General features: G+C 41.6%; 1 protein-coding gene across 2 annotated transcripts; it reads left to right on the top strand.

Annotated features, from left to right (window-relative positions):
* The first annotated feature begins 758 nt into the window (after positions 1–758).
* mycb (MYC proto-oncogene, bHLH transcription factor b) lies at positions 759–3,310 on the top strand. Of its 2 annotated transcripts, none has more exons than XM_021612593.2 (3): positions 759–918; positions 1,347–2,004; positions 2,480–3,310. In XM_021612593.2, exons 2-3 carry the CDS (start codon positions 1,356–1,358, stop codon positions 3,013–3,015), a joined length of 1,185 nt encoding a protein of 394 aa, XP_021468268.1. In that variant the 5' UTR covers positions 759–918; positions 1,347–1,355; the 3' UTR covers positions 3,016–3,310. The 2 variants fall into 2 exon arrangements, with proteins under 2 accessions (XP_021468268.1, XP_021468266.2); XM_021612591.2 differs by having other exon boundaries at positions 2,474–3,310.
* The last annotated feature ends 20,420 nt before the right edge of the window (positions 3,311–23,730 follow it).

The following is a 23,730-nucleotide window of genomic DNA, read 5'->3' as shown; positions in this document are numbered from 1 at the left end:
CTTCAAATCTCACAGTGGCTTGCACCCATTGCAAAGGCATGACGTTTTGACATTCAACGCAATCGTTCATCTTTGACATTTCATCATTGGTTCTCTACATGTAGGCTACTAGCTAGGGTGAAGGAAGCCATGAGTGAAGTTTTGTGACAAATAAACAGTGCACCATGATGCCCTTACTTGAGCCAGCTGACACATATTAACGTGGTTTCTTGTATCTACACAAGGTTATTTATTCAGTTCATCCATTCAAACAAAATACTATGGTGTAGCCCATATTGTTAAAACTCCCTTTCAAATGCATGGCGTGTACAAAAAACGCTTAGACTCAACATAAATATCAAAATAAACACCGACTCCATTCAACTTAAATGGAATTTGGAGGTCCACACTTGGCTGAAAGATGTCTGCGTAGAACTGTGAGCGAATTTTCCCGGAACAGCCCCTGCATCATTTACTACCATTCTTCTGTCTGGTCTGTGGAGCTACGCTTTACTACGGACACGCCCCTCCACAAACTCACACTATGTATGATTCCGCCCTGGAAAATAGTTCCCCCAAATAGCAGCGCCATTCGGCTAAAAGTCTCCACCCTTATATTAAATCAAACACATACCTCAATTGTATCAAGTTGAGGGATAATTTCTATTGTGCAAAATAATCCCCATATTTAGTGTTTATGTTACTACGCAATGTGCATTTGGCGGGAAAGAGCAGTGTGGTTTGGCGGAGTGAGAAACCAAATCCGTAGTATTAAAAGCCGCGGGAGCAGCTGTTGTTAATCTTGCAGTCAGTAGGGTGGTGATAGACACACGCAGCACTGGGCTCAAAGGACTTTACAACAACGGTGTTGACTTCGGCTCTTTTATTTCGCCTGCTTTCTCAACGAACAAGTATTTTGTTTGTGCTGTCACTGCTACGGTAAAAATATGCCTTATTCCTTTTAATGTTTGTTTTTGACAGCTTGTACAAACTGGTCAATAAATGGAAATTTGACGTCTTAGTAAAATGCTAGACTTTTCTAGCTATCTCTCGGCTAATATGGCTTCTCACTGTAAATTGTAATGTGTCGAGCTGGATTGTAAAACTGCGAACGACTTTTTTACTGACAGCTGCTCCTTTGGGATGCATTGGGTTAGTTTCCTAGTTAACCAACGTTAGTTCTTGCTGAACTCTTGAAATCGGTTAATCCAAGTTGAGATTTAAATGTATGGATTTTGCAATACAATAATTGTTGAATGATTTCCCAACATCCAAGGCTGGAGACGGGCATTTAAATGAACTGATAGCTAAGGTTCTGACGCAGATCTAACGAACGTGACTCCTTTCTTTTCTCCCATTTATTACAGGCAGTCACAATGCCGCTGAATTCAAACATGGCCAGTAAAAACTATGACTACGACTATGACTCGGTCCAGCCCTACTTTTACTTCGACATTGAGGAGGATAATTTCTATCACCGGCAACACAGCCAACTCCAACCCCCTGCTCCAAGCGAGGATATATGGAAGAAATTCGAACTGCTGCCGACACCACCGCTTTCTCCCAGCCGGCGACCCTCTCTATCAAGCCTCTTCCCTTCGACTGCAGACCAGCTGGAGATGGTCACGGAATTTCTCGGGGATGACGTGGTGAACCATAGTTTCATTTGTGACGCGGACTACTCCCAGTCTTTTCTCAAATCTATCATTATCCGGGACTGTATGTGGAGCAGTTTTTCGGCTGCTGCTAAACTGGAGAAAGTAGTGTCCGAGAGACTAGCAACGCTGCAAGCGAGAAGGGACTCTAGCGTGGCCGGGGAAGCTAGCGCAGTAACCAGCACGAATCTAAACTTGAATTACCTGCAAGACCTGAATAACTCCGCATCGGAATGCATTGACCCTTCTGTGGTGTTCCCTTACCCGGTTGCCGAGAACCCTAAACACACAAAAACGACTACAGCGTGTGCCATGGCATTGCCTTTGGATACCCCACCGAACAGTGGTAGCAGCAGCGATAGCGATTCAGGTGTGTATTAGCGCCACATGTTAATGCTGTAATTAATTATTCATAGCTGGACTGCATATCTTTTGCAGAAAGATATTACTCATGTTGTGATAGCATGCATACATCAGAATTGTGATTTGTCTTAATACACTACTATGCGAGTACTGCTTTTAAGTGGAGCATGGGGTTTGCCATGTCACTAGTTTTTGCTTAAGGAGCTGTCTCCCTCAATTTCCAAGGGTGGGGAGTTGGCCGTTGCACCTACCTTGTGCAGCAATGCTCAGCAGAATGGTGGAGTTTTGTGTTACAGGGTGGGTGGAGATTTCAGTTAAAGACCAATGGAATGGTCTAAAATTAGCAAACTCCGCCCACCCGGGGAACTGGGCCATGAAAACGAACTCTACCATTGAGGGGCAGGGAGCCAAAGTCGTCAAATGGATGTGGTGATATATAGTCCACATGGATAATAAATGCTTACTTTTTTTCACAGAGGAAGAGGAGGAAGAAGAGATTGACGTGGTGACAGTGGAAAAGAGAAAGTCTGTAAGGAGGTCAGACTTGCACATGTCTAGTAGCACACACCTCTGCCCCCTTGTCCTGAAAAGGTGTCACGTCAACATCCACCAACACAACTACGCCGCTCACCCGTCGACAAGGAGCGAGCAGCCCATCAAGAGGATTAAGTTTGAGAGCAGTGGGAGAGTACTCAAGCAAATCAGCAACAACCGCAAGTGCTCGAGTCCCAGAACGTCAGACTCTGAGGATAATGACAAACGGAGGACTCACAATGTGCTGGAGAGGCAAAGGCGAAACGAGCTCAAGTTGAGCTTTTTCGCATTACGGGATGAGATCCCGGACGTGGCGAACAATGAGAAGGCAGCCAAAGTTGTCATACTCAAAAAGGCGACAGAGTGCATTTTCAGTATGCAAACGGACGAGCAGAAACTGTTATTGTTGAAAGAGCAGTTGAGGAAAAAGAGTGAACAGTTGAAAAGCAGACTAGAGCAGCTGAGGAACTCTCAGCAAGTTTAATTTATGAAAGGATGCCATCTTTTTATGCCTAAAGTAACTTGTAGAGTGGTGGTGCATGCAAATGCAAAAATGACTTATCACAGGTATCGGCCAGACACCTGGGCAGGAATCAGAATTATTTTCTTTCACTGCCTCACTTGAACTTTATAGGGGTTATCAATTTCTTATTTAAGTGTTTCATTTTTATTGATAAGAGGTTCTGCACAGTTGTCTACCTTAACTTAATGCTTTTGTATGTTTTGTACATAATTCTCAAATGTATTGATCTCACAAATACATTTTTATAAATCATGTATGACTGGAGTCACGTGTCCTACCTTGAAATTAGAACTTAATTTTTATTAGATAGTCATGAGCATGGCTAGCCTGTTTACTCTGACCACACAGTCCTAGCAGCCTCATGCTAGCTGGCCTTTCAACAACCCTTTTAATTCAATGTCAAATCTCCATTTCACTGTACATGTTTACTGCACACAGCCATGTGCTTAAGGCTGTCCCACACTGTATGTCACTGTCTTTAATGTTCATTACATATCACTCTGACCGCCCGGTTTCCTGATCGAACATAGGTTTACGAGTGTCTGTTGGTTTGAGAAACCTGCATGGCGTCATTTCCGGTTGTGTTCCTATTGGTCAGTCACAGGGATCATCTTGTAACACCAGCCACACTGTACAGTGAAGGCTCAACATTTCTGTCAGAACATTGTCAGCGCCTATGACTACACGTAGTGATAATTAATCAACAAACCAAGACCCTTGCCGTGTCTGAATTGGCGTATTGCATACTATGTACTCATCGTCGCATATTTTTTAGCACGTACCATTTGGTAAAAAGTGTGCCAAATTCAACAGCCCTGCATCACATTTACCAGCTTGACAATAGCTAATTTCTAACTTGATTAATTTAAACTGAATAGATATGCAGTTATAGGCCTACTCAGTATTCCTATCACATTCTACCTATACTGTAGTGCATATAACCCATCTATCCTATTTTAAAAGAACTGAATACATTAATTGAATTCAACATATTTAGAAACCGAAGTGCTGTGTACTTTGGTTTCTAGTACTGCCTAGTACACACCAACTGTTCAACTCATAAGGGTATTGCACAGAAAAACGTAGAGTTGGGTGCATAGCAAATTCAGATCTGCTGAATCGAAACAACTAAAGCACCGATCATTGGGAACAAGATCAGAATGACAGCTAAGGCTTGCTCCATAAATGAAATAGGTAGCCTAGCCTACAAATCTAAACCAATCCATATGTTCAAATCAAAAGGTCTGATTAACTTGACATCAATAACACAGCTCCCCTGTGCTGATGAAGGCTACGAGAACAAAAAAACACTTCAATGACCCAGAGGGCCACTTTGGGTAAAGATGTAGCCAACGATGCAATACTAGTGGTCATTTTAAGGAGAACAAAAACTACATTAGCCTACATTTGAACACCACCGCAGAAGCTTTGCTATTCAGCATCTTCCCAAATAAGTAGCCTGGTTTTGTTTGGCTACTTGAACTAGTCCCTCAGCCCACCTCTTCCAATGCATTGTGGAAAAGTGTGCATCGAATTCTACAAGATGACGAGCTGAAATGGGTGTAACATCCTGGCGTTTAAACCATAGTAGTTTTTTTAAAAAATGCATTATTTGCCGCTACTGGTTGGTATCGGTAGCACATCCCCGTATCTAATGATCAGCTGTTGTCAAAGCCTAAATGAGTATGGCATCCGGGCATTTAAAGTATACTTGATTTTCGAAATGTTGCATACTCTTAAACTTTTTTAGCATTCTCAAACAGCCTACTATTTAGGACGCAAGTATGGGTATTCACACGGCTCCTGTCACACTGAACAAGCCAAGACATCCGACAATCATTTATGACCTAAGAATTTGTCTACACTGGTAATTTTGTCAAGGACGGCAAAATCGTGGCATAAGACGGCTAAAATTGTAGACGGTGCAGGCTTTTATGGGCAAATGCATGAACACAAGCTGCCCTGCCCCTCTGTAGTCCATGTGGGGAAAATAAGGCAGTGTATCGCAAGGGGGGAGGGGAACCAAGTTCACTCAAGTCATTTTAGTTAATCACTGTGTCTTTCAGTTTAGAATCTTGAATGACATGTACGCTACAAATTATTTTGTAAAGCAAACTAAACTGAACAAAAATATTAACACAACATGTAAAGTACACCATGTTTCATGAGCTGAAATAAAAGATTCCAGAAATGTTCCATATGTACCAAAAGCTTATTTCTCAATTTTGTGCACCTTTGTCTACATCCCTGTTAGCCCATTTGTGGCCCAACCATGGCTGCGCCCCTGCCCAGTCATGTGAAATCCATAGATTAGGGCCTAATGAATTTATTTCAATTGACTGATTTCTTTATATCAACTGTAACTCAGCAAAATCTTTAGAATTGTTGCATGTTGCGTTTATATTTTTGTTCAATATACATTCATTTGAACTGTATACTTGGCAGTTTGAATGGGAAATCTTATCTGGCAGTAGTTTGACACCCCTCCTCTTCCCCTTCTCTCATTCCTCAGTCCCAATGTCTCTGCTATTCCTCCCCAGCTGGCAATGTTTTGGAGATGATTTATCCTTACGTCAGGTGCTTGTCCTACTTCTCAGACTGTCACGAGAACTCAGGAATGTCTGAAAACGCTGAAAGGCTGAGTCATGATCCTGTTTTAGTCAAGTGTCTCCCCTAGCGCCATTTCTCATTTTTAAAAGCCACACATACTGTCTTTGTCTGGATTATAGTTAATCTTGAGCAGTAAAATGCAGTGTTGTGTTCGAGACCATCTAAAGCGAGAACCGATTCAAGACTGGAGCAAATCGAGTCAGAGACCAAGTAAAGACTGAGACAAGAAAAATGTGAGCCCAATTCAAGACCATGATTGTAATTTTGTCAAATCACCACCATAATAAGAGTTCAAAGTATTTCTGTGTTCATATTTCAGAACAAAATATGAATTCTTTAGACATTCAGAACAGTAAAAAATGAATGCTGAGGGAAAATAGAGCCATTCTACAAATTATTACTAACCCAAACACAGTGGGGAACAATGGGCCTTCTACGCCTTCAGAGAAGGGCTAAAGACTTATAAAATAATAATGATAATGATATTTTCAATGATGTTCTGATTTAATGTCTTCAGTTTTTGTTGGAAAGGAAAGGGTTAACACTGAAGAATACCCCATTGTTGTTGGCTAGTTTGCAGCAGGTGTTATCAAAAAGAACTTTAAACAAGACATTAAGTTTCAAATGATCATCATCTGGTGAGTGGAACTGTGCTTTCTATTGCAGCGCGCTTGTTTTTAGCAATCTCTTTGAAAATTATTTGTGTGGGGAACTGACAGCATATTAGCAACATGAAATGTTTACAAAAATCTTTTCATATACACCCCCAGGAAGAATGCCACTTTTTAAAAATGATTTTCTGACAAGTGAGCACTTAGATATGGCAATTTTCATGTAATAAATTCTTAGATTGTTTGTGAATTACCTAATATTAAGGCATTTGTGAAAATTCTATAGTAATATAGAGTGAGAAAGCGGCCTTGCGTTTGGACAATTAAAAAGGCAGTGCAGTAAATAAACCTGAATAAAAATATCTGTCTTGTCCAGGGCTGGAGTCGACACAGGTGCTTGCCTGCCAATGCATGCTTGTCCCAATCAAGCAACCAAGCTAACTGGCTAAAGTTGGCTAGCTTCCTAGCTAGCTACTTCAAGACAAACGAGAGAACACCTCACTCTGACCATTTTCCTCGCCGTAGCAGAGCTGGTTAGGCTGTTTACATGTTATCTAGAGCGTTCTTGACTAAATATTACTTTTTTTGCCTGTGTTTACTGATTCCGGTCATATTCAGCGGCTGTTGCACATTAGTAAATTCAGCAGTTCTGTGCTCTGAAAACTTAGAATATAGCAAAAGTGAATTTGCGAATCCAAGAGATGTGCTACCTGGATAACAGTCGTTAAAGTTCTTACTAGCTAACCAAATGACAGCTGCATCTCTAGCTGTGTATAGCCACCGGAAAAAGATAGGAGGGGGAAAAAGTCACTCACACACTCCTCCAATGGCATGACATGACATCCTCGTAGCAGCTAGCTAGCTAACATTAGGCTCTGTGTTTTTAGCTTGCTGAAAGTATTCAAACCCCTTGACTTTTTCCACATTTTGGTCACAATACAGCCTTAATCTAAAATGGATTAAATTGTTCTTTATCCCTTATCAATCTACACACAATACCCCATAATGACGAAGCAATAAAATAAATAAATACAACTGAAATATCACATTTACATAACTATTCAGACCTTTCACTCAGTTGCTGCACAGCTATTTTCAGGTCTATCCGGATATGTTAGATCGGGTTCATGTCCGGGCTCTGACTAGGCCACTCAAGGACATTGAGACTTGTCCCAAAGCCACTCCTGCGTTGGCTTGGCTGTGTGCTTAGGGTGGTTTTCCTGTTGGAAGGTGAACCTTCGCCCCAGTCTGAGGTCCTGAGCACTCTGGAGCAGGTTTTCATCAAGGATCTCTCTGTACTTTGCTCTGTCAATCTTTCCCTCGATCCTGACTAGTCTCCTAGTCCCTGCTGCTGAAAAACATCCCCATAGCATGATGCTGCCACCACCGTTCTTCACCATAGAGATGGTGCCAAGATTCCTCCAGATGTGACACTTGTTATTCAGGTAAAGTAGTTCAATCTTGGTTTCATCAGACCATAAAATCTTGTTTCTTGGTCTGAGAGTCTTTAGGGACTTTTTGGCAAACTCCAAGAGGTCTGTCAAGCGGCCCGGGCGGCCAGCTCTAGGAAGAGTCTTGGTGGTTCCATACTTCTTCCATTTAAGAATGATGAAGGGCACTGTTTTCTTGGGGACCTTCAATGCTGCATACATGTTTTGTTACCCTTCCCCAGATCTGTCTCTTGGCACAATCTACTGAAAATTCCTTCAACCTCATGGCTTAGTTTTTGCTCTGATATGCACTGTCAACTGTGGAACCTTATATAGACAGGTGTGTGACTTTCCAAACCATGTCCAATCAATTCAACAGGAGGACTCCAATCAAGTTGTACAAACATCTCAAGTATGATCGATGGAAACAGGGATGCACCTGAGCTCAATTTCAAGTCTCATAGGAAAGGGTCTGAATACTTATGTAAATAAGATATCTGTTTTCTAAAAACCTGTTTTTGCTTTGTCATTATGGGGTATTGTGTGTTGATTGATGAGGATTATCTGTTATTCAATCCATTTTAAAATAAGGCTGTAACGTAACAAAATGTGGAAAAAGGAAAGGAATCTGAATACTTTTCGAATGCACTATATATATTTTTTTTGGCTGACTGATGTGCCCAAAGTAAACTGGCTGTTGCTCAGGCCCTGAAGCCAGGATATGCATATAATTGGTACCATTGGAAAGAAAATACTTTGAAGGTTGTGGAAATGTTAAAATAATGTAGGACACTATAACACAATAGATATAGTAGGAGAAAATCCAAAGAAAAACCAGAGCCAATTCTCTTACAATGGAAACTATAGGGTCATACTGAATTCTCGCTCCCAGGATGCAATTTCTAGGCTTTCACAGGTTATCAGCAGTCTATGTTCAAGGAAATGTTTTAAGACGGCGATCCTATGGATCATTTAGATATTTGATTATAAATGGTTGGACCCCTTTAGGTATAATATATATATATATATATATATATATATACCCCCACCCTACGTACAGTTGAAGTCAGAAATGTACATACACCTTAGCCAAATACATTTAAACTCAGTTTTTCCACAATTCTTGACAGTAAGGATCACCACTTTATTTTAAGAATGTGAAATGTCAGAGAGAATGATTTATTTCATTCATCAAATTCCCAGTTGGTCAGAAGTATTTGGTAGCATTGCCTTTAAATTGTTTAACTTGGGTCAACGCTTTGGGTAGTCTTCCACAAGCTAACCACAATAAGTTTGGTGAATTTTGGCCCATTCCTCCTGACAGAGCTTGTGTAACTGAGTCAGGTACAGTGCCTTGCGAAAGTATTCGGCCCCCTTGAACTTTGCGACCTTTTGCCACATTTCAGGCTTCAAACATAAAGATATGAAACTGTATTTTTTTGTGAAAAATCGTCAACAAGTGGGACACAATCATGAAGTGGAACGACATTTATTGGATATTTCAAACTTTTTTAACAAATCAAAAACTGAAAAATTGGGCGTGCAAAATTATTCAGCCCCCTTAAGTTAATACTTTGTAGCGCCACCTTTTGCTGCGATTACAGCTGTAAGTCGCTTGGGGTATGTCTCTATCAGTTTTGCACATCGAGAGACTGACATTTTTTCCCATTCCTCCTTGCAAAACAGCTCGAGCTCAGTGAGGTTGGATGGAGAGCATTTGTGAACAGCAGTTTTCAGTTCTTTCCACAGATTCTCGATTGGATTCAGGTCTGGACTTTGACTTGGCCATTCTAACACCTGGATATGTTTATTTTTGAACCATTCCATTGTAGATTTTGATTTATGTTTTGGATCATTGTCTTGTTGGAAGACAAATCTCCGTACCAGTCTCAGGTCTTTTGCAGACTCCATCCAGAATGGTCCTGTATTTGGCTCCATCCATCTTCCCTGTCCCTGCTGAAGAAAAGCAGGCCCAAACCATGATGCTGCCACCACCATGTTTGACAGTGGGGATGGTGTGTTCAGGGTGATGAGCTGTGTTGCTTTTACGCCAAACATAACGTTTTGCATTGTTGCCAAAAAGTTCAATTTTGGTTTCATCTGACCAGAGCACCTTCTTCCACATGTTTGGTGTGTCTCCCAGGTGGCTTGTGGCAAACTTTAAACAACACTTTTTATGGATATCTTTAAGAAATGGCTTTCTTCTTGCCACTCTTCCATAAAGGCCAGATTTGTGCAATATACGACTGATTGTTGTCCTATGGACAGAGTCTCCCACCTCAGCTGTAGATCTCTGCAGTTCATCCAGAGTGATCATGGGCCTCTTGGCTGCATCTCTGATCAGTCTTCTCCTTGTATGAGCTGAAAGTTTAGAGGGACGGCCAGGTCTTGGTAGATTTGCAGTGGTCCGATACTCCTTCCATTTCAATATTAATCTTGCACAGTGCTCCTTGGGATGTTTAAAGCTTGGGAAATCTTTTTGTATCCAAATCCGGCTTTAAACTTCTTCACAACAGTATCTCGGACCAGCCTGGTGTGTTCCTTGTTCTTCATGATGCTCTCTGCGCTTTTAACGGACCTCTGAGACTATCACAGTGCAGGTGCATTTATACGGAGACTTGATTACACACAGGTGGATTGTATTTATCATCATTAGTCATTTAGGTCAACATTGGATCATTCAGAGATCCTCACTGAACTTCTGGAGAGAGTTTGCTGCACTGAAAGTAAAGGGGCTGAATAATTTTGCACGCCCAATTTTTCAGTTTTTGATTTGTTAAAAAAGTTTGAAATATCCAAAAAATGTCGTTCCACTTCATGATTGTGTCCCACTTGTTGTTGATTCTTCACCAAAAAATACAGTTTTATATCTTTATGTTTGAAGCCTGAAATGTGGCAAAAGGTCGCAAAGTTCAAGGGGGCCGAATACTTTTGCAAGGCACTGTATGTAGGCCTCCTTGCTCACACACGCTTTTTCAATTCTGCCCACAAATTTTCTATAGGATTGAGGTCAGGGCTTTGTGATGGACACTCCAATACCTTGACTTTGTTGTCCTTAAGCCATTTTGCCACAACTTTGGGAGTATGCTTGGGGTCATGGTCCATTTTGAAGACCCATTTTTGACCAAGCTTTAACTTTCTGTCTGATGTCTTGAGATGTTGCTTCAATATATCCACATAATTTCCTGACTCATGATGCCATCTATTTTGTGAAGTGCACCAGTCCCTCCGGCAGCAAAGCACCCCCACAACATGATGCTGCCACCCCCGTGCTTCACGGTTGGGATGGTGTTCTTCGGGTTGCAAGCCTCCCCCTTTTTCCTCCAAAAATAACGATGGTCATTATGGCCAAACAGTTCTATTTTTGTTTCATCAGACCAGAGGACATTTCTCCAAAAAATACCATCTTTGTCCCCATGTTCAGTTGCAAACCGTAGTCTGCATTTTTTTATGGCAGTTTTGGAGCAGTGGCTTCTTCCTTGCTGAGCAGCCTTTCAGGTTATGTTGATATAGGACCTGTTTTACTGTGGATATAGATTATTTTGTACCTGTTTCCTCCAGCATCTTCACAAGGTCCTTTGCTGTTTTTCTGGGATTGACTTTCACTTTTCGCTCCAAAGTGCGTTCATCTCCAGGAGACAGAACGCGTCTCATTCCTGAGTGTACTCTCATTCCTGAGCGTACTCATATGCTTTGTAAGTAGGAAACACTGACGATTTTGCAGGTTATCAAATACTTGTTCTCCCCACTGTATATGTGTTGCCTACACCAGAGGGAAGATGCCACATATCCCCTATTACCAATGTATGAATATGACCTTTTCTTGCAAGCTTTTACAGTCATTCCACACTGTTCACTTCACCATAAGATTGATCACTGAGGTGACATTGGGTGTGCATCCTATCAAACCCCCAACTCTACTTGATAGGTGGAATTGACCACGCTGGGATTTCGAAAATGAGGTCATACCTTGTCCACACATTGTGACATGTTATTTGTCTTGTGTGTGTGTGTGTGTGTGTGTGTGTGTGTGTGTGTGTGTGTGTGTATGGTCTGTTTTGCCCCTCTGTTTCTGCTTTATGTTATGCCTCACTCTGTGTAAACAGCCTGTGTGTGTGTGTGTGTGTGTCTCATAGACGTCATTACTCACGGGGCCCAGACAGTGTGGCTGAAGTTTGTCACAGGGACTCAGCTGGGGCAGGTGGTGTCCCCAGACAGTTAGCGATTGGATGCCAGCGGAAAGAGGAAATCAGAGGGATGACGGGGAAGAATCAAGCAATGTCTTTCATTTAGAAAGTCAGTCAAGTGGTCAGTTAGATTGCCAGTTCAAACTGCCCTCCCTATGGAATGGATGCTGCATGGCGTTTATCCCAGAGTTTGAGTAATATGACGGGGCAACACACACAGCTTTAAAAATGAAGGCTTCACTAAAAAGAGGATGTGAATTATACCGTCTGTGAGTCAACATACCAGGGTCAAGAGAAATTAAATGTATTGTTGTTTTGTTGATCCACATTTTTTGTTGTATCCTCGGATAAGCAAACCTCGTTCAACTTGTCAGCTAATCACCAAGCCCTCAATGAGTTGAATCAGGTCTGTTTGTTGGGGGCAACAACAAAAATGTCTCCTTTGGGGTCTTCGAGGACTGGAGTTGGGAAAGCCTCTTTGTATTCTCTGAACCACCGAAAGCTTTGGGGTTTTTACTGTTACCGACTAAATAAACAAAACAAATGTCTCTAGCTTTTGTCCCATCCACTTGACAATGACCCAAAAAGAGTAAGCCATGATTTAGGAACTACTGCTTTCTGTTGTTGTAGTGAACTCGTGTACTTCACCACAGGGTAACTGTTAGGGCCAGGGTCCCTTTTTCTCAATTTTCGGCTGACTGACGTGCCCAAAGTAAACTGGCTGTTGCTCAGGCCCTGAAGCCAGGATATGCATATAATTGGTACCATTGGAAAGAAAATACTTTGAAGGTTGTGGAAATGTTAAAATAATGTAGGACACTATAACACAATAGATATGGTAGGAGAAAATCCAAAGAAGAAACAGAGCCAATGCTCTTACAATGGAAACTATAGGGTCATACTGAATTCTCGCTCCCAGGATGCAATTCCTATGGCTTTCACAGGTTGTCAGCAGTCTATGTTCAAGGTTTCAGGCTTTTAACTTCCAAAACGAATAAGAATAATGAGTTTTAGTATAGGGACACAGTCTTGGAAATGTGTGTTTGGGCTCGGGATGAAGACAAGACGCACCTGCTAAAATCAGTTTTCTATTGAACATACTTCTTTCCGTATTAAATATTATAGTTTGATTACATTTTAGGGTATCTGAGGAGTCAATAGCAATGTATTTTAACTTGTTGAAACAAGGGGTAGATTTTCGGATTCCTATCTCTGCATGTTGAAAGAGTGGATTACTCAAATCGATGGCGCCAACTAAACTGACTTTTTGGGATATAAAGAAGGATTCTACAAAACGACACTACATGTCATAACTGCGACCCTTTGGATGACAAATCAAAGGAAGATTTTCAAAAAGTAAGTGAATATTTAATCGCTATTTGTGAATTTATTAAACCGGTGGAAAAATATCAAACGGTCGCATGACATGCTTTCACTCGAATGGCTACTGTAAATCGAACAGTGCAGTTAGATTAACAAGAATTTAAGCTTTCAACCGATATAAGACACTTGTATGTACCTAAATGTTTAATATCCATAATTTGTATGATTATTTATTTGAATTGCGCGCCCTCCAGTTTCACCGGAAGTTGTCCCGCTAGCGGGACGCCTAGCCATAAAAAGCTTAGGTAAACTAACATAAAACCTTTTCCTCAGCCACATACAGTACGTGCCATGTGTATAGGCTGTGAGCTGAGTTTAATGTACACATACTCAACTACCCAACACAGACATAAACTGTTTACCTGCTCCTAGAGTCATCCAAACTAAGATAGGCTGTGTTGGCAGTTTGGCCTCAGCATTCCTACACGTAGGGCTCTATGAAATACATGTTGTGGAGAATGTGGACGGAATCACAGAATCCAGAAATTCAAATGGAATTCAACAATACAAAAAAAAGGTTTCTAGGAATTTAACTACATCTATTGAACTTATTAGAAAAAGCATTAATTTGACCAAGTGAATCATAAGAAAATAACAAAATGCATCAGTGATTTGTATTTTCATGCAACAATCTGAAAAGGCACAGGAATGCCCATGTCTGTGTGTATATGTGCAGTGCGTGCTAGTCTACACTTTGTGTAGCAGTTAGTGAGGATGATAATTCTGTTACGTTTGTTGAAAGGATCGGACCAAGGCGCAGCTTGCGTAGAGTTGCACATTATTTAATAGTGAAACTTACAACAAAAACAACAAAGAATATAACAAACGTGCAGTATTGCAGTGCACAAGGCAACTACACAAAAACAAGATCCCAAAACAGAAAGGTTGAAAAAGGGCTGCCTAAGTATGATTCCCAATCAGAGACAACGATAGACAGCTGCCTCTGATTGGGAACCATACTCGGCCAAAAACAAAGAAATAGACAACAATGTCCACCCCAAATCACACCCTGACCTAAACAAATAGAGAAATAAAATGGCTCTCTAAGGTCAGGGCGTGACAAATTCAACATCTTTTCCACATTGGTTCAACAGAATTTCACTGAAATGACATGGAAACAACGTTGATTCAACCAGTGTGTGCCCAGTGGGAACCGTCTTCTAGTAGAGATGGAAAGACTTTCCCAAAAACCTTTCTCAATGAAATGTTAACTACAAAGTATCCTATGCTTACCTAGCAGAATGATATCATGATTATTTGCATCAATCCATTGGCCTTTTTGATGACAAACTATGCAATCACTTTAGCACAATAGCAACACCACTTAAACAAACAATGGGCTTCTTCTTATTATTCTTCTTCTTCTCCTTTGGTTTAATGGCGGTCCGCGTACAAACGTTTAAGGTTCATGCTGCCACGTGCTGTGCTAGAGTGTGCAATCAATCATGGTTTGTCACATTCTGTACTACCAAGAAAATAAATAAATAAATAAATACATTTCTACTAACTGCTAACAAACATAGTAAATCCACTTACTACAGGAGCAGCCATAGTAGCTCCATCAGTCTGACAGTAGATCTACTTACTACAGGAGCAGCCATAGTAGCTCCATCAGTCTGACAGTAGATCCACTTACTACAGGAGCAGCCATAGTAGCTCCATCAGTCTGACAGTAGATCCACTTACTACAGGAGCAGCCATAGTAGCTCCATCAGTCTGACAGTAGATCCACTTGCTACAGGAGCAGTCATAGTAGCTCCATCAGTCTGACAGTAGATCCACTTACTACAGGAGCAGTCATAGTAGCTCCAACAGTCTGACAGTAGATCCACTTACTACAGGAGCAGCCATAGTAGCTCCATCAGTCTGACAGTAGATCCACTTACTACAGGAGCAGTCATAGTAGCTCCATCAGTCTGCCTAGTAGTTCCACCAATCTGTCTTACAGCCTCTGCGTATGATACATCATGATTGTGTCTATATCTCTGGGCCATTTTATACTCTCTCTGTACCAGGCATCCACCAAATGCGGCACTACCCCCCCCAATTACAACAGTTAACCTTCACATTGCTTCCACAGTCACAGTAATCATGTTTTCCTCCACACATCTTTTCTTTCCACTGAGCAGCTACATGGCCCATTCTTTGGCATTTAAAACACCGCAATGGGGATGGGACAAATTCTCTGATTTTGAAACTAAGGAATCCTATCTGTACTTTTCCAGGTAAAACCTCAGCAGCACATCAATAAGCATTTACTTATTTAACAAGCTAAGTCAGTTAAGAACAAATTGTTATTTACAATGACGGTCTACACCAGCCAAACCCGGACGACACTGGGCCAATTGTGCGCCGCCCTATGGGACTCCCAAACACAGCCGGTTGTTATACAACCTGGATTCGAACCAGTATGTCTGTAGTGACACCTCTAGCACTGAGATGCAGTGCCTTAGACTGCTACGCCACTCGGGAGCCTGTATTTGACCCTCTTTCCTACTGATCAACCTTTTGGCCTCTATCACTATGCCTCCCTTCACATTTTCTTCAATATCATCTATGGACATAGATATTGGGACCCCAGAAATGACTCCCCTTAACTTTGTAGAAGCTGCAGGGAGATGGCTTTTGATCTTCTTCCCATTGAAAGTTTCCATTTGAAGGATCTTCCCCTGCTGAGCATGGCTAGCACAGAATATTAGCAGTCTACCATTTCCAATGAACCGGGCTAGTTTAACATCACCTATTTCTTTCTTTACGCCATTGGTTAAAGGGATTGGGTGCAGATGTGCCCCTGTGGTCACATCAAACACCATCACAACGTTCCACTCAGACACATCATTGCTCTGGTTCCAATGGCCTCTCTTTTTCCTATTAATTTCCACTACAGACCATTCAGGTCCTTGACCCTCATCCTCCCGACCTATATCATCAGAACTATCATCCATATTGATTGCATTTCAGCACAGCAGTTGCTTCTCCAACCTTTTCTCCATATCCCCCATCGCAGCCCTAACTGCATACATTTGTCTCTTTCTGGTGTGCACTTGCATTAAAGGGTAACTACACCCAAAAATGGAAATGCTTAATTTTCTTCCAGACTTCAAAAATTGTCTCCTGAAGTGGTTTTAAACAATGTTGTGGACATCAATTTGGTTGTTTTTCTATTAATGAAAGTGTTATTTTCAGAGTGAAAACCTGGGAAAACTGTGAAGAAAGGAAACCTGGATAAACAAAACGGAGAAAACGAAATTTGGGGAAAAACTAAACGGAATCAGGCAAGAAATAAAACAGTTTTTATAGGGCCCTATATACGTCTGGCCGCCAACACAGCAAAAGGGTCCAAGTGCAGTGTATATTTACATACCCCGCTGTCCTGCTGTCTGGGTGTGTGCGTATGTGTACACATGACCTGTGGTTACCCCTGGCAGCAAGGAGTCGGTACAGTGACCCAGAACTGGAGTTGAGGAACACAAGGCTTTCGTGGAAAGCATGCCGGCACTGTGCTAATATCAGAGGGGCATAGCCTCTTCCACCCACAACGTGTCTACCCACCTGGGGCTACTCTTTCTCCCAAGCCATAGTAGGGACAACAAATCTGTGACAGTTTTCATTCCCCATTTAGTGTTAAACTGTCTTTCCCTCTTCTTCATCTTTCCCTCTCTGTTTCTCTGTCTCTCTCCTTCTTCTCCTTCTTCTTCTTGAGCCCATCTCAGACATTGGGGAGCAGACCCAGACTCTGTCAGGGTGACAGCAGGTGTCCAGGGAGTCCCTGGTCTCTTACCTCTGAGCCCTGAATATGTCCCTTTCTGTCAGAAGAAGCCTGGACAAGTCCCTCGTAACCCCACGGAATGACCTTTATGATGCTCCTCAAAACACACACACACATAAAAATTATGTGCACACATACATACCCTGTTGACCTCTAAAAACAACAAAGCTGTACCCCTGCCAAGAGTTACACACACTCCCACACTTAACATTTCCATTGAAACAGAGACCAGGAAAAGGGATTGCGTTGTAAGGATATTTGGGTTTTAAAACCATGTACAGTGCTTTCAGACTTTATTATATGCTAAGCCTTATAAAGGCTGGCACATGCTTAGAAAAGGGGTTTCCCCTCTTTCTTCATATTCTGTGCAGTGGCTAAATCAGTTCAACACAATTAAAAAACATTGTAATAATGGCACAGCAGGTGGTCAACCAGGCCCAAGTCAGGAACTTGTTTTAAGTTACAGTGCCTTCAGAAACAAATGTAGTTGTTTTACAGCCGGAATTCAAATTGGATTAAATTGAGATTTTGTGTCACTGGCCTACACACAATACCCATTAATGTCAAAGTGGAATTATGTTTCTAGATTTTTTTTAAACAAATTAAAAATGAAAAGCTGAAATGTCTTGAGTCACTAAGTATTCAACACCTTTGTTACGGCAAGCCTAAATATGTTCAGGAGTAAAAATGTGCTTAACAAGTCACATAATAAGTTCCATGGACTCACTCTGTGTGCAATAAAAACATTTAACATGATTTTTGAATGACTACTTAATCTCTGTACCCCAAACATGCAATTATCTGTAAGGTCCCTCAGTATAGGACTGAACTTCAAACACAGATTCAACCCCAAAGACCAGGGAGATTTTGCCTCGCAAAGAATGGCACATATTGGTAGATGGATAAAAGTGTAATAAAAATCAGACATCGAATATCCCTTTGAACATGGTGAAGTTTTTAATTACACTTTGGATGGTGACTCAATGCACTCAGTCACTACAAAGATACAGGTGTCCTTCCTAACGCAGTTGCCGGAGAGGAAGAAAAACGCTTAGGGATTTCACCATGAGGCCAATGGTGGCTGTGATAGGAGAAAACTGAGGATGGATGAACAACATTGTAGTTACTCAGCATCTAACAGTTATCAGCATCTAACATTATTACGTACATCTAACATTATTACGCCACTACATATGACACAACATTATTACGTACATATAACATTATTACTCCACTACATATAACATCTAACATTATTATGTAATCTAACATCATTACACCACTTCATATAACTTCTAACATTATTACTCCACTACATATAATATCTAACATTATTACGTAATCTAACATTATTACACCACAACATATAACATCTAACATTATTACGCCACTACATATAACATCTAACATTATTACGTACATCTAACATTATTACTCCACTACATATAATATCTAACATTATTACGTACATCTAACATTATTACACCACTACATATAACATCTAACATTATTAAGCCACTACATATCTACAATACATAATGTATAATACCAGCATGCAACAATACTACAATGTACGTGTGTCTATAGTGCATATGTTATCGTGTGTGTGTGTGCATGCATGTGTCTCTGCGTATGTTTGTGTTGCTTTACAGTCCCTGCTGTTCCATAAGGTGTATTTTTATCTGTTTTTTAAATCAAATTTTACGGCTTGCGTCAGTTTCCTGATGTGGAATAAAGTTCCATGTAGTCATGGTTCTATGAGGCCATAACACATACAGTTGAAGTCGGAAGTTTACATACACTTAGTGTTTTTCAAACACTCCACAAATTTCTTGTTAACAAACTATAGTTTTAGCAAGTCGGTTAGGACATCTACTTTGTGCACGAGACAACTCATTTTTCCAACAATTGTTTAAAGACAGATTATTTAACTTATAATTCACTGCATCACAATTCCAGTGGGTCAGAAGTTTACATACACTAAGTTGACTGTGCCTTGAAACAGCTTGGAAAATTCCAGAAAATGATGTCTTTAGAAGCTTCAGATAGGCTAATTGACATCATTTGAGTCAATTGGCTGTATACCTGTGGATGTATTTCAAGGCCTACCTTCAAACTCAGTGCCTCTTTGATTGACATCATGAGATAATCAAAATAAATCAGCCAAGACCTAAACAATTAAATTGTAGACCTCCACAAGTCTGGTTCATCCTTGGGAGCAATTTACAAATGCCTGAAGGTACCACGTTCATCTGTACAAACAAGAGTACGCAAGCATAAACACCATGGGACCACGCAGCCGCCATACCGCTCAGGAAGGAGACATGCTCTGTCTCCTAGAGATGACCTTACTTTCGTGCGAAAAGTGTGAATCAATCCCAGAACAACAGCAAAGGACCTTGTGAAGATGCTGGAGGAAACAGGTACAAAAGTATCCATGTCCACAGTAAAACAAGTCCTATATCAACTTAACCTGAAAGGCTGCTCAGCAAGGAAGAAGCCACTGCTCCAAAACTGCCAATAAAAAAGCCAGACTACGGTTTGCGACTGCACATGGGGATGAAGATTGTACTTTTTGGAGAAATGTCCTCTGGTCTGATCAAACAAAAATAGAACTGTTTGGCCATAATGACCATCATTATGTTTAGTGGAAAAAGGGGGAGGCTTGCAAGCCGATGAACATCATCCCATCTGTGAAGCACAGGGGTGGCAGCATCATGTTGTGGGGGTGCTTTGCTGCAGGAGGGACTGGTGCACTTCACAAAATAGATGTCATCATGAGGCGGGAAAAGTATGTGGATATATTGAAGCAACATCTCAAGACATCAGTCAGGAAGTTAAAGCTTGGTCGCCAATGGGTCTTCCAAATGGACAAATACCCCAAGCATACTTCCAAAGTTGTGGCAAAATGGCTTAAGGACAACACAGTCAAGGTTCTGGAGTGGCTCTAACATGGACATTTCAATATTGTCAGCTTGCTGTTAGCTTGTTAATGTCACTAAATATGCAGCAAGATTGCCTGCTAGCTAACCAACATAGATCATTTATTCACATTCATCATTACTACTAACACACAGAGAGTGAGTTAGCTATATTGACAATTCAATGTTTAGTAATGGAGTGCTTTCCAGACAAGGTGGAATAGATGGCTACCGGGTTGAGTTACTCTTATTAGCTAGATGCGTTAGAATTAACTGTTTTCATGGTTGAGGTCAAGGTCATAGGCTAACCAGTGGAAAGCCATAGCTTGAATTCTGACTGGTAGTTTGACCTCTGCCACTGATTATAACGCCATACTGTGTAAACCAAGAGTATTTGAAAGAGGTGTTTCTAAGTATTGGGATGGGAAAAAAGCTTGCTCACCTATGGTTTCCCCAGAGACTGTAACTCATTCTGGAATAGTACCCCAATAGAGTTGAGACGGCTAACTGATGGCTAACGGTGAAGGTCACACAATTGCTCCCCTCTCCCCTCCTCCATCGTAAAGCTTCCGCATGCATCGGTTCGGCTGGCGCCTAGCCGAGTTCGGCTAGGGGAACCAAATCAGTGTGCTCGCATACCTTCGACTTTCGCTTGAAAAACAAGAAAAAAGCAGCAACAGTATTGTTTGTCCATTTTGATATGCCATAGCCAGTATTCTCTTCCTCAAAATAGTCAGAATTAATCTAAGTTAACTGAAGAAATCTGTCATTAATTCTTGATGTTTTTGCCGAGGAATCTTCATTCCCCCTGAATATCAGACACAATATCGACCTGTAGCCTCCGGAATATCAGACACAATGTTTGGTGCATTATTTCTCAAGTGGAAAAATTTGCATGAAAACATGTTATCTAACATGTTATCTATAATGACAATAAAAACTTAATTGAAGAATCCCTACATGTTATCTATAATGACAATAAAAACTTAATTGAAGAATCCCTACTGTTGACCAATAACAGACAAAGGGGCGTAGACTTCAGCTTTCAATCTTCAGATTGCCTAGAGAAAAACATTTGTGTGCACAAACAGCAGAAAAAACCCTTGCCGAAGGCCAAAAATAACAAAAATGAAACACTACCTCTCCCCAGGGAGGTATTGTTTTGCTCTTGTCCCCCCTTCTCCTCCCTCCTCTCTTTGACCCCTGACCATCCCTTATGTGTAAAGGAGAAGGAGATTGCTGGGCCATCTGGACAAAAAACGATACGATGACCACCTGATTCCTGTCATTGGATGTCTCCCTCCCTCCCCTACTCCCTCACTTCTACACCCCTCCCCCCATCCCTCTCTCCCCTACTCCTTCACTTCTTCACCCCTCCTCCCCATCCCCCATGAATAGAGGGAGAAATGTATTTTCTTGAAGTGGAACATTAAATGTTACTATCTCTCTCTCCTTGTTTCCTCATGTGTGTGTAGGAAAGAGGGCGTGTCCCATTACACTCTCACCCAAACAGAAGTCTGAGTCCAAAATGTCACCCTATTCCTAATGGCACATTTCCTTACAGGATTTACCACAGTGTTTTATCCAAAAGGCTCAGACTACGAGGGCCGGCACCTGTGTCTCACTGGGCCATTGCTCTGGTGGACCTGCTCCCACTACTGGTACTTTCAAATCAAACTTTATTGGTCACCTGCGCCGAATACAACATGTTTACCATACAGTGAAATGCTTATTTACTAGCCCTTAACCAACAGTGCAGTTCAGGGAAGATTTAAGAAAATATTTGCCAAATAAAGAAAGTCCAAATTTTAAAAAAGTAACACGATAAAATAACATTAATGAGGCTTATACAGGGGGTACCAGTACCGAGTCAATGTGCTGGGGTACAGGTTAGACAAAGTAATTTGTACATGTAGGTAGGGGTGAAGTGACCATGCATAGATAATAAACAGTGAGTAAAAGCAGAGTAAAAAATAAATGGAGGGAGAGAGGGGGTTAATAAGCAAAGAAAACCGTCTAAGACTTGGGTGACTGAAGTCTTTGACAATTTTATGTGCTTTCCTCTGACACAATTTTCATGGTTGAGGTCAAGGTCATAGGCTAACCAGTGGAAAGCCATAGCTTGAATTCTGACTGGTAGTTTGACCTCTGCCACTGATTATAACGCCATACTGTGTAAACCAAGAGTATTTGAAAGAGGTGTTTCTAAGTATTGGGATGGGAAAAAAGCTTGCTCACCTATGGTTTCCCCAGAGACTGTAACTCATTCTGGAATAGTACCCCAATAGAGTTGAGACGGCTAACTGATGGCTAACGGTGAAGGTCACACAATTGCTCCCCTCTCCCCTCCTCCATCGTAAAGCTTCCGCATGCATCGGTTCGGCTGGCGCCTAGCCGAGTTCGGCTAGGGGAACCAAATCAGTGTGCTCGCATACCTTCGACTTTCGCTTGAAAAACAGGAAAAAAGCAGCAACAGTATTGTTTGTCCATTTTGATATGCCATAGCCAGTATTCTCTTCCTCAAAATAGTCAGAATTAATCTAAGTTAACTGAAGAAATCTGTCATTAATTCTTGATGTTTTTGCATCAATAAATGGAGGGAGAGAGGGGGTTAATAAGCAAAGAAAACCGTCTAAGACTTGGGTGACTGAAGTCTTTGACAATTTTATGTGCTTTCCTCTGACACCGCCTAGTATTTAGGTCCTGGATCGTAGGACGCTTGGCCCCAGTGACGTACTGGGCCGTACTCACTATCCTCTGTAGCGCCTTACGGTCAAATGTTGAGCAGTTACCATACCAGATGGTGTTGCACCTGGTCAGGATGCTCTCGCTGGTGCAGCTGTAAAACTTTTTGGGGATCTGGGCACCCATCACCACACTGCCAGGTCTCTGACCTCCTCCCTATAGGCTGTCTCATCGTTGTCGGTGATCAAGCCTACCATTGTCCGCACACTTAATGATGGTGTTGGAGTCGTGCCTGGCCGTGCAGTCATGAGTGAACAGGGAGTACAGAAGTGGACTGAGCACACACCCCTGAGGGGCCCCAGTGATGAGGATCAGCGTAGCAGGCATGTTGTTTCCTACCCTTACCACCTGGGGGCAGCCCGTCAGGAAGTCCAGGATCCAGTTGCAGAGGGAGGTGTTTAGTCCCAGGGTCCTTAGCTTAGTGAGTTAGCTTAGCCTAGTGGTTAGAGTGTTGGACTAGTAACCAGAAGGTTGCAAGTTCAAATCCCTGAGCTGACAAGGTACAAATCTGTCGTTCCGCCCCTGAACAGACAGTTAACCCACTGTTCCTAGGCCATCATTGAACATAAGAATTTGTTCTTAACTGACTTGCCTAGTTAAAGAAAGGTAAAATAAAAAAAAAATGTTTTAAAAAGTGATGAGCTTTGAGGGCACTATGGTGTGAACGCTGAGTTGTAGTCAATGAACAGCATTCTTACATATAGGTGTTCCTTTTGTCCAGGTGGGAAAGAAGCAGTGTGGAGTGCGATTGAGATTGCGTCATCTGTGGATCTGTTGGGGCGGTATGCAAATTGGAGTGGATCTAGGGAATCCGGGAGGATTCTGTTGATGTGAGCCATATCCAGCCTTTCAAAGCACTTCATGGCTACCAAGTTGAGTGCTACAGTAATCATTTAGGCAGGTTACCTTAGTGTTCTTGGGCACAGGGACTATGGTGGTCTTCTTGAAACATGTTGGTATTACAGACTCAGACAAGGAGAGGTTGAAAATGTCAGTGAAGACACTTGCCAGCTGCTCAGC

The sequence above is a fragment of the Oncorhynchus mykiss genome, chromosome 8, assembly GCF_013265735.2.
Source record: "Oncorhynchus mykiss isolate Arlee chromosome 8, USDA_OmykA_1.1, whole genome shotgun sequence".
Classification (NCBI taxonomy): Eukaryota; Metazoa; Chordata; class Actinopteri; order Salmoniformes; family Salmonidae; genus Oncorhynchus; species Oncorhynchus mykiss.
This window is presented reverse-complemented; position numbering and strand designations above follow the sequence as displayed.

Excerpts from the sequence above, each read along its gene's own strand:
- mycb (XM_021612591.2), top strand. The coding sequence starts at position 1,356 with ATGCCGCTGAATTCAAACATGGCCAGTAAAAACTATGACTACGACTAT. Across the intron at positions 2,005-2,473 it reads CAGCAGCGATAGCGATTCAG|AGGAAGAGGAGGAAGAAGAG; the intron begins GTGTGTATTAGC and ends TTTTTTTCACAG.